The 13,381-nt window shown below is 44.7% G+C and overlaps 1 protein-coding gene across 1 annotated transcript; it reads right to left on the bottom strand.

The window, feature by feature from the left end:
* Nucleotides 1-2,318: 2,318 nt before the first annotated feature.
* Nucleotides 2,319-2,837, bottom strand: LOC138353205 (spidroin-1-like). The gene has a single exon (XM_069306084.1). It carries the CDS (start codon nucleotides 2,835-2,837, stop codon nucleotides 2,319-2,321), a length of 519 nt encoding a protein of 172 aa, XP_069162185.1.
* Nucleotides 2,838-13,381: the final 10,544 nt, after the last annotated feature.

Raw genomic sequence — 13,381 nt, 5'->3', positions numbered from 1 at the left:
CGCTACGTATCATAGTGCTTTGTAATTTGTTCGTTGGGGGAAATGAGACTTACTAGTTGAGAGGGACGGATTGCACAATCTCAAGGCGATGCAATAATGGCTTTCTCCTGCAATCAGCGTCCTGACTGAGGGCAACTGACAGCTGTCGCCGTCAGCCGTACGCTGTTCCGTGTCCCATCTCACTATAGTCAACCAGTGTTGCAATGTTGCTTTGCATGAGCACTGTTCACTGTTAGGCGGATCACAGTGAGTGCGAATAGAGGCCCCTGGGTGGCTGGCCAGTGATGTATTTACTAGTGTGTTCTAGCTTATCCTGACCCCCTTCCTAGTGCACCTCTTATCCTGATCCCTTCCAAGTGCATCCCTTATCCTGACCCCTTCCAAGTGACCCCTTATCCTGACCCCTTCCAAGTGACCCCTTATCCTGACACCTTCCAAGTGTCCCCCTTATCCTGACACCTTCCAAGTGTCCCCCTTATCCTGACACTTTCCAAGTGGCCCCTTATCCTGACACCTTCCAAGTGTCCCCCTTATCCTGACACTTTCCAAGTGGCCCCTTATCCTGACCCCTTCCAAGTGACCCCTTATCCTGACCCCTTCCAAGTGACCCCTTCCAAGGGACCCCTTATCGTGACCCCTTCCAAGTAACCCCTTATCCTGACCCCTTATCACTCCGAGTCCGAGTGACACATTCAGTGTCACTCGGACACATTCTAACACATATTTCTAAGCTCTACAATGAGGAAAATACTGTGTTTCTATTACCCAAGTCTGTGTCCTACTGACCTTCTCTAAGGTAAAAATAATGTTATTTTCAATTCATATACATGAAACAATACTTTTGCCTCTTGCTAAACATTTAAGTTGAAGAGAAAATGTCATTTATCGTGAGACAGTTTCTTCAGAGAGCTCGAATATAACCGGGATACGAGTGTTGGTCTCGTGATGCAATTCAACATATTTGCAATATCGAGCAGTAAAAATATTAACGTGGTTTCTTTCAGCTACTGACCCAAGTCCTTGACCAGACTCCACCTCCACCGGGGATCGAACCCGGATCCTCAGGACTACGAATCCGAAGCAGTGTCCACCCAGTGAATACAATCCCTCCATATCTCCTCCCCATTAAACGCCTTCTAGCTCTGAACTAAACTTTTGCGTCTGTGTGTGTGAGTGTGTTCACGCGCGCGCGTGCGTGTGTGTGTTTGTTTATGTGAACGCACGAATGTGAATGTATTCGTTCACATTCACATATGTATGCGCATGTAATGAACGCAGTGTACGTATTATTAAACATCTTGTACGCAGGAGACACCTACGTGCACACCTGCGTACTCCTCACGTACCTGGAAGCCATAACGAGAAATAATGGTTGGCGAATAATAACTTTTTGCTGTGTATGATCTGCAGCCTCAACAGCCCATTACGGGCTCACCATAGCCCGTGCTGCTTGGAACTGCTTGTTCCAGGTAGCGAATCTTTAACAACAACAACCACAGCTAACTAGACGAGGTTTTAACTGCAGCTGAAGGATTTAACTATCTACGGGCTCACCATAGCCCGTGCTGCTTGGAACTGCTTGTTCCAGATAGCGAATCTTTAACAACAACAACCACAGCTAACTAGACGAGGTTTTTACTGCAGCTGAAGGATTTACTGGGGATGAGTGAGAGGGGGGCTAGATTAGGACAGATGGGGGAAGGGGATGGAAGTACATGGGGCTAGGGGTTAGTGAAGGCATGAATCCTATCTCAACCCCTAGGAGAGGGGGCTGAGATTGGGCTAGGAGAAGAAGAGGAGGGAAGAGAATAGGAGACTGAAAAGCACGTGCCCCAGGAGATAGCAAAGGAGAAGCTAGGCTTGGAGATGAATGAGAAGGGCCTAGGAACGGGAAGGATATTAATGGGAAGGAGGTACGGAAGGCGTGTGGAAGAGAACGAGTGATAAATCATGCATGAAGCCGCAGGTAGGAATGAAGGAATGAAAATGAAAAACATGAAAGAACCATAACAAAGACGAATATCACACCTGACAGAAAATAACAAAGCCGGAAGCTAAAAAAAAAAGGGAGGTGGGAACACCACTATAAAGTGCAACAAAGTAAATAAATAAAGTTCGCGGATTTACACAAAGTTCAGAGTTTAAAGTGAAAGGGAAAATTCCCGATGTTTTCGCGTTGTTAATCTGGGTAACAACGTGAGCGGCTTTGTAAGTTCAGTGTGGCAAGAACATTCTTTTTTTTTCCCAGGCATTAATTACTCCTCGTTTGTGGCTGGAAGGAGAGGAGCGGGGTTTTTTTCCCCCAGGTGATGGATGAATTATTTGCCTTCAACTCCACCAGACTTCCTGCCTTTGATAGCTGTATTTTCTGAACCTGAGAGTAAAAACAATTTGAAGAAAAGAAGTGATTCACACGAATAAGGAACCTTGGACCCCACACCACTGATCCCAGCACCATTGGACCCAGTACCACTGATCCCAGCACCATTGGACCCAGTACCACTGATCCCAACACCACTGAACCCAGCACCACTGATCCCAGCACCACTGGACCCAGCACCACTGATCCCAGCACCACTGGACCCAACACCACTGATCCCAGCACCACTGGGCCCAACACCACTGATCCCAACACCACTGAACCCAGCACCACTGATCCCAGCACCACTGGGCCCAACACCACTGATCCCAACACCACTGAACCCAGCACCACTGATCCCAGCACCACTGGACCCAACACCACTGATCCCAGCACCACTGGGCCCAACACCACTGGACCCAACACCACTGGACCCAACACCACTCATCCCAGCACCACTGGACCCAACACCACTCATCCCAGCACCACCGGATCCAACTTGAATCAGCCCCCAAAAAGACGCAGCATCCAATCCCTTTCCCTCTCCTCCCAATCCCACCCAGCATCCTCCCATTCACTCCAGCACGACAACGGACAGCACAAGCTGCAGGTAACAGAAGCTCTAGGATTATATTTTTGTTTGAGATATACAGCCATCTTGGGATGAAGATTAGGCCTCAAAGGAACTGCCCAAGGCAGCACTGATTCAGATTAAATCTCCCAGACGACTTTACTACCAAGAAGACAGTCCACTTCGAAGTCACATCATCATGAAGAATCACTATCTGAACGAAACACCATTTAAATCCACCGTCATGAGTTTCATCTATATGTGAACAATTCATGAACTTATACATAGTCCCATTTATCCTGCCGCTCAGCCCATTTGTGTGCTCAGACCGGGCCTCCGCCTTCAGGAGGATGCTGTAAGATTATAATCCCTTGGTCCTAGTCCACCCTAACTATGCATACCCATCATGCTTCTTCTACGAGTTGGTACACACAGCGGACGGTCGGGGCTCCACCCGCTGCTTGGAGAGAGGGAGAGAGAGAGAGAGAGAGAGAGGGGAGAGAGAGAGAGAGAGGGGAGAGAGAGAGAGAGAGGGGGAGAGTTTTAATGAGTCCAGCGACATTATATCACTTCCAGGTCTGCTACAGAGATATCGACAGGGTGTTTTACCGTGGCAGAACTGGTCATGTGTGTGGTATATAGAGAGGAGACGGAGAGAGAGAGAGAGAGAGAGAGAGAGAGAGAGAGAGAGAGAGAGAGAGAGAGAGAGAGAGAGAGAGAGAGAGAGAGAGAGAGAGAGAGACAAAGAGAGAGAGAGAGAGAGAGAGAGAGAGAGAGAGAGAGAGAGAGAGAGAGAGAGAGAGAGAGAGAGAGAGAGAGAGAGAGAGAGAGAGAGAGAGAGAGAGACAGAGAGAGAGAGAGAGAGAGAGAGAGAGAGAGAGAGAGAGAGAGAGAGAGAGAGAGAGAGAGAGAGAGAGAGAGAGGGAGAGAGAGAGAGAGAGAGAGAGAGAGAGAGAGAGAGAGAGAGCGAGAGAGAGAGAGAGAGAGAGAGAGAGAGAGAGAGAGAGAGAGAGAGAGAGAGAGAGAGAGAGAGAGAGAGAGAGAGGGGATTCTTCTTTGTTCTGTTAATTTTGATCGTTACTGCTCCTGTTACTATTCCTATTACCACCACTACAACAATTACTACTGCTGCTACTTCCCCTGTTATTATTTCTACAAACATTACACTACTATTTCTGCTGTTTCAATTATTATTACCAATACTACTAGTACTACTACCACTACTACCACCATTAATACAACTTTTACCTACTACTCCCTGCTCCTACTCCTAATACTCCTGCTACTAACACTACGGTTCTTTAATACTATCTCTACTGCTTCCACTAGCGTCACATCTGTTACTGGGGTCACTAATACTTTGTTACTAATACAATAGTAACGGTTTTGCCACTAAAAAAAGAAAATACAGTAGCCACCAATAGACTACTACTACCACCACTGCTGTTATCTACTAAATTCTACTGTTTATCTACTGTTTCATCTACGAAACTCACACTTCAACTGTGGATTATATAACCAGTAGAAGCTGTAATGAGGATTCGAACCTGCGCTTTGCGTAGTCCCAAGCAAACGCCTTAGATGACTGTGGGTTGTGGGTGGATTGTGTGTATAGTAACAATCCACAATAACAATTGTGGATTGTTATTTTTACTATTGTTACAATTATGCTAAGTACAAAGATTTGTTACAAGATTGGTACCAGAGAAAAGGGTAAAACTACGAGGATAGGTCAATTGAACTAAATTTCACAATCTTGGTGAATAGAATAAACAGAGATATGATCACAACGTACATGATACTGAGGGGAATTGACAGGGTGGACAAGGACAGCCTCTTCAAGCTAAGAGACAGTAGGACAAGAGGACACATGTGGAAGCTGGAAACGCAAATTTATGGAAGGAATACATAAATTTCTACGAATGATCTGCGAATGACATGTTCTGAAAGAAGAAGTTCTGGAAACCACCTCCACCAAAAATAATTTAGGCCAGAATCGACAGAGAATTTGAACGTCAGAATAGTTCAATTAAATATTAGAATATGTTTTATAGTTATATTAAAATAATATAAATATATAGCAACGGATATATAGGAAGTCTAGTAGGCGGGGTGTCAGGAGCTAAACCTCACTCCACTAGATACTAATAGATAAGCGAGATAAGTACAACACACAACCACACCATCACCATAACACACCACCAACACACCCCTAACTACAACCCCCCAAACCCACCAGCACCACAACCAACCACCCCAGACCCAGATCACCACCACAACACACCACCACAGACCCAGACCACCACCACAACCAACCACCCCAGACCCAGACCACCACCACAACACACCACCACAGACCCAGACAACCACAACACACCACCACAGACCCAGACCACCACCACAACACACCACCACAACCAACCACCACAACCAACCACCACAGACCCAGACCACCACCACAACACACCACCACAACACACCACCACAACCAACCACCCCAGACCCAGACCACCACCACAACACACCACCACAGACCCAGACCACCACCACAACACACCACCACAACACACCACCACAACCAACCACCACAGACCCAAACCACCACCACAACACACCACCACAGACCCAGACCACCACCACAACACACCACCACAACACACCACCACAACCAACCACCACAGACCCAGACCACCACCACAACACACCACCACAACACACCACCACAACCAACCACCCCAGACCCAGATCACCACCACAACACACCACCACAGACCCAAACCACCACCACAACACACCACCCCAGACCCAGACCACCACCACAACCAACCACCCCAGCCCCAAACCACCACCATAACACACCACCACAGCCCCAGACCACCACCACAACACACCACCACAGCCCCAGACCACCACCACAACATACCACCACAGACCCAGACCACCACCACAACACACCACCACAGACCCAGACCACCACCACAGCCCCAAACCACCACCACAACCAACCACCCCAGCCCCAAACCACCACCACAACCAACCACCCCAGCCCCAAACCACCACCACAACACACCACCACAGCCCCAAACCACCACCACAACACACCACCACAGACCCAGACCACCACCACAACAACACACCACCACAACCAACTACCCCCAAACCACCCCAAAACACAACCACGACAGGACCACCAAACCAAGCCAGGACTCTCTCTACCCCCACAGGGCCCAAGACCAATACCACTGTACAAACACAGCGAGTGTTGACGCTCTCTGTCTTTGATCAAGTCTCATTAATATTCAAAGAGGGAGATCCAAGCCCTAACCTAGTTTTGACTTGACGTGCCTCGCTGCAAGGTTTCTACAAGTGTAGATTACCACCCAAAAGGGAACTTACTGCCGGAGTTACGCTGTCATTTATTTTAGTAATGGTGCTTTTTTTTAATTAAAGGTGAAAAGTAATTAATCGATGCCCCTAGATATATAAGTATGTGTATACATAGACACAACTCTAAATAATATATATATATATATATATATATATATATATATATATATATATATATATATATATATATATATATATATATTAGTATATTTTGGTAGCAGTCTTTCCTGTAGACATATATTATTAAATATGACCGAAAAAGTAAGATTAATAATTCTAACACGAATTTTCTCAATCTTTCGTACATTTCTTTTCACTGCTGGTGGTAATTCAAAAATCAATTCTCCAAAATTTATTTTTATTTTTATTTCTAGTCTAGAAATAAAAATGAATTTTGGAGAATTGAACAATGCTGCTATGTCTACCTTGTCAATTTCCATTAAAATCTTATATGTTGTTATCATATCCCTCCTTATCTCTCCTTCAGTATGGTAAGGTCCAGTTCTCTCAGTCTTTCCTCATAGCTCCATCCCTTCAACTCAGGAACGAGTTTCGTTACATATCTTTGGACCATTTCTGGTTTCACCTTGTCCTTTATCAGGTATGGATTCCAGCATATTCAAGCGTGGGTCATACCTTCGCTCTATATAAGGCCCGGAAAGCCCCTTTGTCTAAATCTCTAAAGGATACACGTATGTTGGCCAGCATGCTATAGACACCTGTTGTTGTTCTGCTATTGTGGGCTCCTGGTGTCAGATTTGGGGGTTATGTCCACTCTCAGGTGTTTATTCTTTTCTGATTGAAGAGTCTGTCTTCCCATCATCCTTCACTGTTGTGTCGATCTTTGCATTCCTGTTCAAATCATTGTAACTTTGCATTTAGCTGGTTTAAACTCTAGCAGCCATTTTCGCACCACTTCTGGTGTAGGTTTAAATTCTTTATCAATGCCTCGCAGTCTCTGTCATGACATTTCTCAGCAGTTTTTCATCATTTGAAAATATTGATATAAAGAGCTAATTTTCTCTGTCAGGTTGTTGACATAGAAACAGGATGGGCCGAAAAACCGACCCGTATGGAACTCGTAAGTTCTCTCCACTCTGATGTCTCTGCCCTCACTGTAACCCTCTGCTTCCTTCATGAGAGATACTCTCAGAACCTCCTAAAGAATCGAACAAATCCACAAGGGCCGTGACGAGGATTCGAACCTGCGTCCGGGAGCATCCCAGACACTGCCTTAATCGACTGAGCTACGACAGGGTAAAAGGGTGTAGAATCGGGTGTAGATTCCCCTAAAGAATCGTTCTGATTCACCATCCTGTGTTCACTAGTTTGAGCAGGAGTCACTAACGTAGGAGCAGTGTTAAATGGGTGTAATATGCAGTTTCTCTGCCATCTCTATTCTTCTGTCTTTGGTTTGATTTCTGTCATCTTGTTTAAGAACTCAAGCAAGTTTGTGTAAGTATTCAAGATGTATTCGTATCGTTGTCCTTGTCAGATGCTGGTGATTGTGGAGTGAGAGGTGAGGCTTAAGAGCATCAGATCTACCTTTCGATCAGTAGTTCAATGTAGTGACTCTTTTCCCACTCTTATTTTCATATGATATTTTCATTTAAAAGTGTTTCGAATGTTTTTTGAATCCATATCTTATACCTTCGAATGTTGTTATCTTCTTCATATATATCTTCTTTATGATTATTAGAAAAAAGAAAAAAGCTCTGCGTGGCTTATCTGAAAGTCATTCGTGTTTCCAGTTTCTAAGTATTTCCCCTCATTTTATTTTTTTAACTTGGCTTCTATAACTTGGTTTTTAACATTGCTTCTGTATCTACTTTGGTATTTCCTCATTATGTATTGCACGTCGTTATAGTATTCGTTCTGTTTCTTCTTTACTTCAATTCAGTGAAGAGAAATCACTGTATAAATCTTTCTTCATAGTTTAGTTCCATTATCTAAGGCAAAGTGATGCATATGGTTGAACCTTTCTGGTTCTGTTTTATGCTTCATTAGGCAGCGGTTCCATGCAGCCCGTGACAGCTGACTAACACCCAGGTACCTATTTTTCTGCTAGGTAACAGAGGCATAGGGTGAAAGAAACTCTGCCCATTGTTTCTCGCCGGGGCCTGGGATCGAACCCAGGACCACAGGATCACAAGTCCAGCGTGCTGTCCGCTCGGCCGACCGGCTCCCAGGGTAGAGCCAGTTAGCCATTTCTCAAACCATTTCTGGATATTGTCTTGTCCGTCTTGTAATGGTTTAATCCTTCTCATTAGCTTAACATCGTCAGCAAACATTGATAAAATGAGCTTACGTCCTTTGTAAACAGTTTACGGGATAAAGAACGAGGGGGAGGGAGGGTTTTGGGCCATCCATTGAGATGTTCAAGTCAGTTCCTTTGTCTATTATGGTATATCTCAACTTACTATTCAACTTACCGTTTTTTATTGCCTGTCCCTACCTCCTCATCACAATCGACTTGAGAATGGTCCAGGACGGACCGAAACGTCGTCGTCCCTTCTACTTCTAGTGTGTGGTCTGGTCAACTTACCCTTTTCCTTCTTGCCAAAAGGTATTTTCATAACCACTTTAGTAATCTTACAGATACACAATTCTCTTTTTTTTTAGATGGTATAGGAGTCCCTTGTGAGGTATAGTGCCAAAGATAAGTAGCAATCCAGGAAAATGGAATGCCATTTTCCATTTCCATTTCCATTGCTAAATTCAATCAAACGCTGTCTACTGTTTGATTGTTACGATCTTCCCAAAGAACTTTAATTAGTAGATGAGGCAAGACTTTTTTCTTGCTGAACCCTTCTTGATGACTTTTAAAACAGAATTCATATTTTGTTAAGTGCTCTGTGACTCTTGTTTTAATCAAGGAATACTTGCTAGTAATATATAGCCTGTACTTGGGTGTCATCTGCCTTGCTTCTTTCTTTTATATTGGTATCATACTAGCCAATTTCTAGCCAATCAGGTACTTCCCCCAATTTGTAGTGAAGAGTTTAAGACTTTAGCAAGAAGACCACACTGCAGTTCCTCTATTTGTGTCTGGACTTCCTTTGGTGACAGTATTATTTTGATTAATCATTCCTAGGGTTGAGTATCTTGCAGTCAGAGATGAATGTCTAAGGGACACCACCAGTTTCATCTTAAAAGCTTACTGGGAGGATTGTTACTGAATTTTCTGTGCGTGCACGAGTGAGTTTATGTGTATATGGGTTTGAGTATGTGTATTTTTGAGTGCACAGTATCCATGTGTTTGCGAAAGACATTTTCACCAACTCGCAAGATAAATTTAACACTCTGTTATAAACATAGATTAACTCAGCAGATATGATACACTAAACAGCCCCGAGCAGTCACTCTCTCAGTAGAGTACTTCCTCTTAATACCCGCCAAAGAAGACAATAATAGAAACACAGATACACAGGAGCCGGTCGGCCGAGCGGACAGCACGCTGGACTTGTGATCCTGTGGTCCTGGGTTCGATCCCAGGCGCCGGCGAGAAACAATGGGCAAAGTTTCTTTCACCCTATGCCCCTGTTACCTAGCAGTAAAATAGGTACCTGGGTGTTAGTCAGCTGTCACGGGCTGCTTCCTGGGGGTGGAGGCCTGGTCGAGGACCGGGCCGCGGGGACACTAAAGCCCCGAAATCATCTCAAGATAACCTCAAGATCTCAAGATAACAGATGCAAGAACACGGAGAGGCGTGAACTGTTAGAGTGAAAGCCAGCAAGGCAGCAGTGTACCAAGTACCAAATAATTATTTAGTACCAAGTACTAAATAATAAAAAGTCACCCCAAACTGGAACGAAAATGGAATCAAACTAGGAGAGGGAATTTAAGTGTAGAGCACTTTTTTTTTATCCAGCTGTGCGTGCTTGAAACTCTAGAGGAAGTTGCAATTGTGGGTAAAGAGGAGAGAGTCAGTCGGAATTCTGCACACACATATATTTGTCGCTCAAAAAAATGGTGGCACAGATTTAGAACAAACGACGGGAAACGCAGTTTTTATGGCCTGAGAGCTGTTTTTCCTTCAGTTTAGATTTAATTTTATGCGTTAAAACTTTTGACGGGATATTTTCATTGAAGATTGAATTTCTGCCAGAAGCTGTGATACCTGTGTGTGTGTGTGTGTGTGTGTGTGTGTGTGTGTGTGTGTGTGTGTGTGTGTGTGTGTGTGTGTGTGTGTGTTTACTAGTTGTGTTTTTGCGGGGGTTGAGCTTCTGACTGTGAATTCTGTGTGTGTGTGTGTGTGTGTGTACTCACCTAATTTTTTTTTAGCCGAATTCTGACTCTCTGCACCTATTTTCATTTTCAAATTACGACCTTTTATACCGAAAATATACTAATTACTGAACACATGTGTGTGTGGGTGTGTGTGTGTGTGTGTGTGTGTGTGTGTGTGTGTGTGTGTGTGTGTGTGTGTGTGTGTGTGTGTGTGTGTGTGAAACACCCCCTCTTACTGCTTTCAAAAGCTATACATAAACCTTCACAAACTTGCCAGATGACCCAAGGTAACTTCTTACTCCTGTCAAATTTCAACTAGATGTCAATATACTGAGCAATTTGTATACATGTGTATTTCAAAGGGTATCGTAGAACTGTATGATTCAAAATATCATACAAATTCTAATCTATTCCATCAGATATGATTTCCGTATCAACCAGAGTAGAACCACGCCAGAAGGCCAGGACGTATGTGACCTTATTGAATAAGTTTTGTATCTGTTCTCCACTCGAAACGTGACCTGACTCCTGAGGAATGGGTGGGCAGCAAGGTCAAGGAGCGTCACTGTGACCTGAGAGCTAGACAAGAGCAGCCATCTTGAGGTTATCTTGAGATGATTTCGGGGCTTTTTAGTGTCCCCGCGGCCCGGTCCTCGACCAGGCCTCCACCCCCAGGAAGCAGCCCGTGACAGCTGACTAACTCCCAGGTACCTATTTACTGCTAGGTAACAGGGGCATTCAGGGTGAAAGAAACTTTGCCCATTTGTTTCTGCCTCGTGCGGGAATCGAACCCGCGCCACAGAATTACGAATCCTGCGCGCTATCCACCAGGCTACGAGGCCCCTGAAGGCCATGCTGAGAGTCATTCAATAACTGGCAAACAATTCACACAACACAATGTCACAGAGGAGAAGAGAAGAGTTAAGAGAGCTCGTGTGCCACAGTGGGATGCAGCGCTTTCAATAGAAGACGTTTCACATTTCCAGCCGTTAGTAGCGTGCCTCGGACGTGTTAAGTGACGTGCTTAGGGGCGTGTTAAGTGACGTGCTTAGGGGCGTGTTAAGTGACGTGCCAGGGACGTGTTAGTAACGTGCCAGGGACTGACTGACGAATCCAGCCACACTTCTAGGCATGCCAGTAATTATGAGACCACATTTCACTGCATCCAGACTGTCAGAAACTATTGTGAACAGACAGGCGAGGAAGCCTGAGGCTCTCAAAACCGAGTGAACAGTTCCGGTCAAGAGAACCGGTTATACAAAATGTATAGAATGAAGTACCAAAACCGTGAAATCCTGTCAAGACATTGAAGTTCCAAGACCGTGAAATCCTGTCAAGACATTGAAGTTCCAAGACCGTGAAATCCTGTCAAGACATTGAAGTTCTAAGACCATGAAATCCTGTCAAGACATTGAAGTTCCAAGACCGTGAAATCCTGTCAAGACATTGAAGTTCCAAGACCGTGAAATCCTGTCAAGACATTGAAGTTCCAAGACCGTGAAATCCTGTCAAGACATTGGTATTTCCAAGACAATGAATATAAGTATATGTTACGACTACAGCAATACATGCTGGATAAAAAATAAATCTCTACAACTGTTGTTTCTGCACGCGATCAAGAAAATGGGTTGCGTTGGCGCCAAGGCTCTTCATGTCTGTATTTACATGCAAGATCGGCCTCCTCACACACACCTCTGTATTCATGAAACACTAACGCCTCTCGCGTAGCCACAACAGTCTGCCTTATAACAGGAGCTTCAACCTTGACCTCTGAGAAAATCCCTTTGCTCTCAGCTCCCTTTACAAAGGGCCTCGTCGAGCCGGGCTGCGTGTGGTCCTCGGAGCAAAATCCTTCCATCACTTCACATGTTACTGATTATGCGTCAGTATCCTCTAGGGAAAATGAAACGGCCCATTCCGAACGTTTTCGCATGTGGTGAAACATGAAAACGTTCCGAATTTTCATTTTCCTTTTTCTGGTAGATACCAGAAACTATTACTGATATCATGTTTTTAACATGATATAACTGAACATGCATAACTGAATCATGTTTTTATTTATTCTTATTATTCTAGCACGTTATTTTGTCGCCAGAAAAAAATCTGTTTTATCCTGTTTCAGTAAGGGGGTAAAAGTTTGTATGTTTACTTTACAATTGTCTCACACCTTTTCAATCTTTTGTGGCCTTTTCAGCTATCATATTTTGATATCAGGTCCACACAAGGACCATTCCGCTCGCTACTACCAAACACCAGGTCCATAAAAGGCATATATCATCACCAGGATCCACATGGCTGCACGACAGATTCACGCCTTTCACGAAACTTTCGTGTCCACTACACTTCTGGCTATCCTTACTGGAAGGCTCCGTGTCCACTACACGTCTGGCTATCTTTATTGGAAGGCTCCGTGTCCACTACACGTCTGGCTATCTTTACTGGAAGGCTCCGTGTTCACTACACGTCTGGCTATCTTTATTGGAAGGCTCCGTGTCCACTACACGTCTGGCTATCTTTACTGGAAGGCTCCGTGTTCACTACACGTCTGGCTATCTTTATTGGAAGGCTCCGTGTCCACTACACTTCTGGCTATCCTTACTGGAAGGTTCCGTGTCCGCTACACTTTTGGCTATCCTTACTGGAAGGCTCCGTATCAACTACACTTCTGGCTATCCTTACTGGAAGGCTCCGTGTCCACTACACGTCTGGCTATCCTTACTGGAAGGCTCCGTATCAACTACACTTCTGGCTATCCTTACTGGAAGGCTCCGTGTCCATAACACTTCTGGCTATCCTTACTGGAAGGCTCCGTGTTCACTACACGTCTGGCTATC

This window comes from Procambarus clarkii, chromosome 56, assembly GCF_040958095.1.
Source record: "Procambarus clarkii isolate CNS0578487 chromosome 56, FALCON_Pclarkii_2.0, whole genome shotgun sequence".
Classification (NCBI taxonomy): Eukaryota; Metazoa; Arthropoda; class Malacostraca; order Decapoda; family Cambaridae; genus Procambarus; species Procambarus clarkii.
This window is presented reverse-complemented; position numbering and strand designations above follow the sequence as displayed.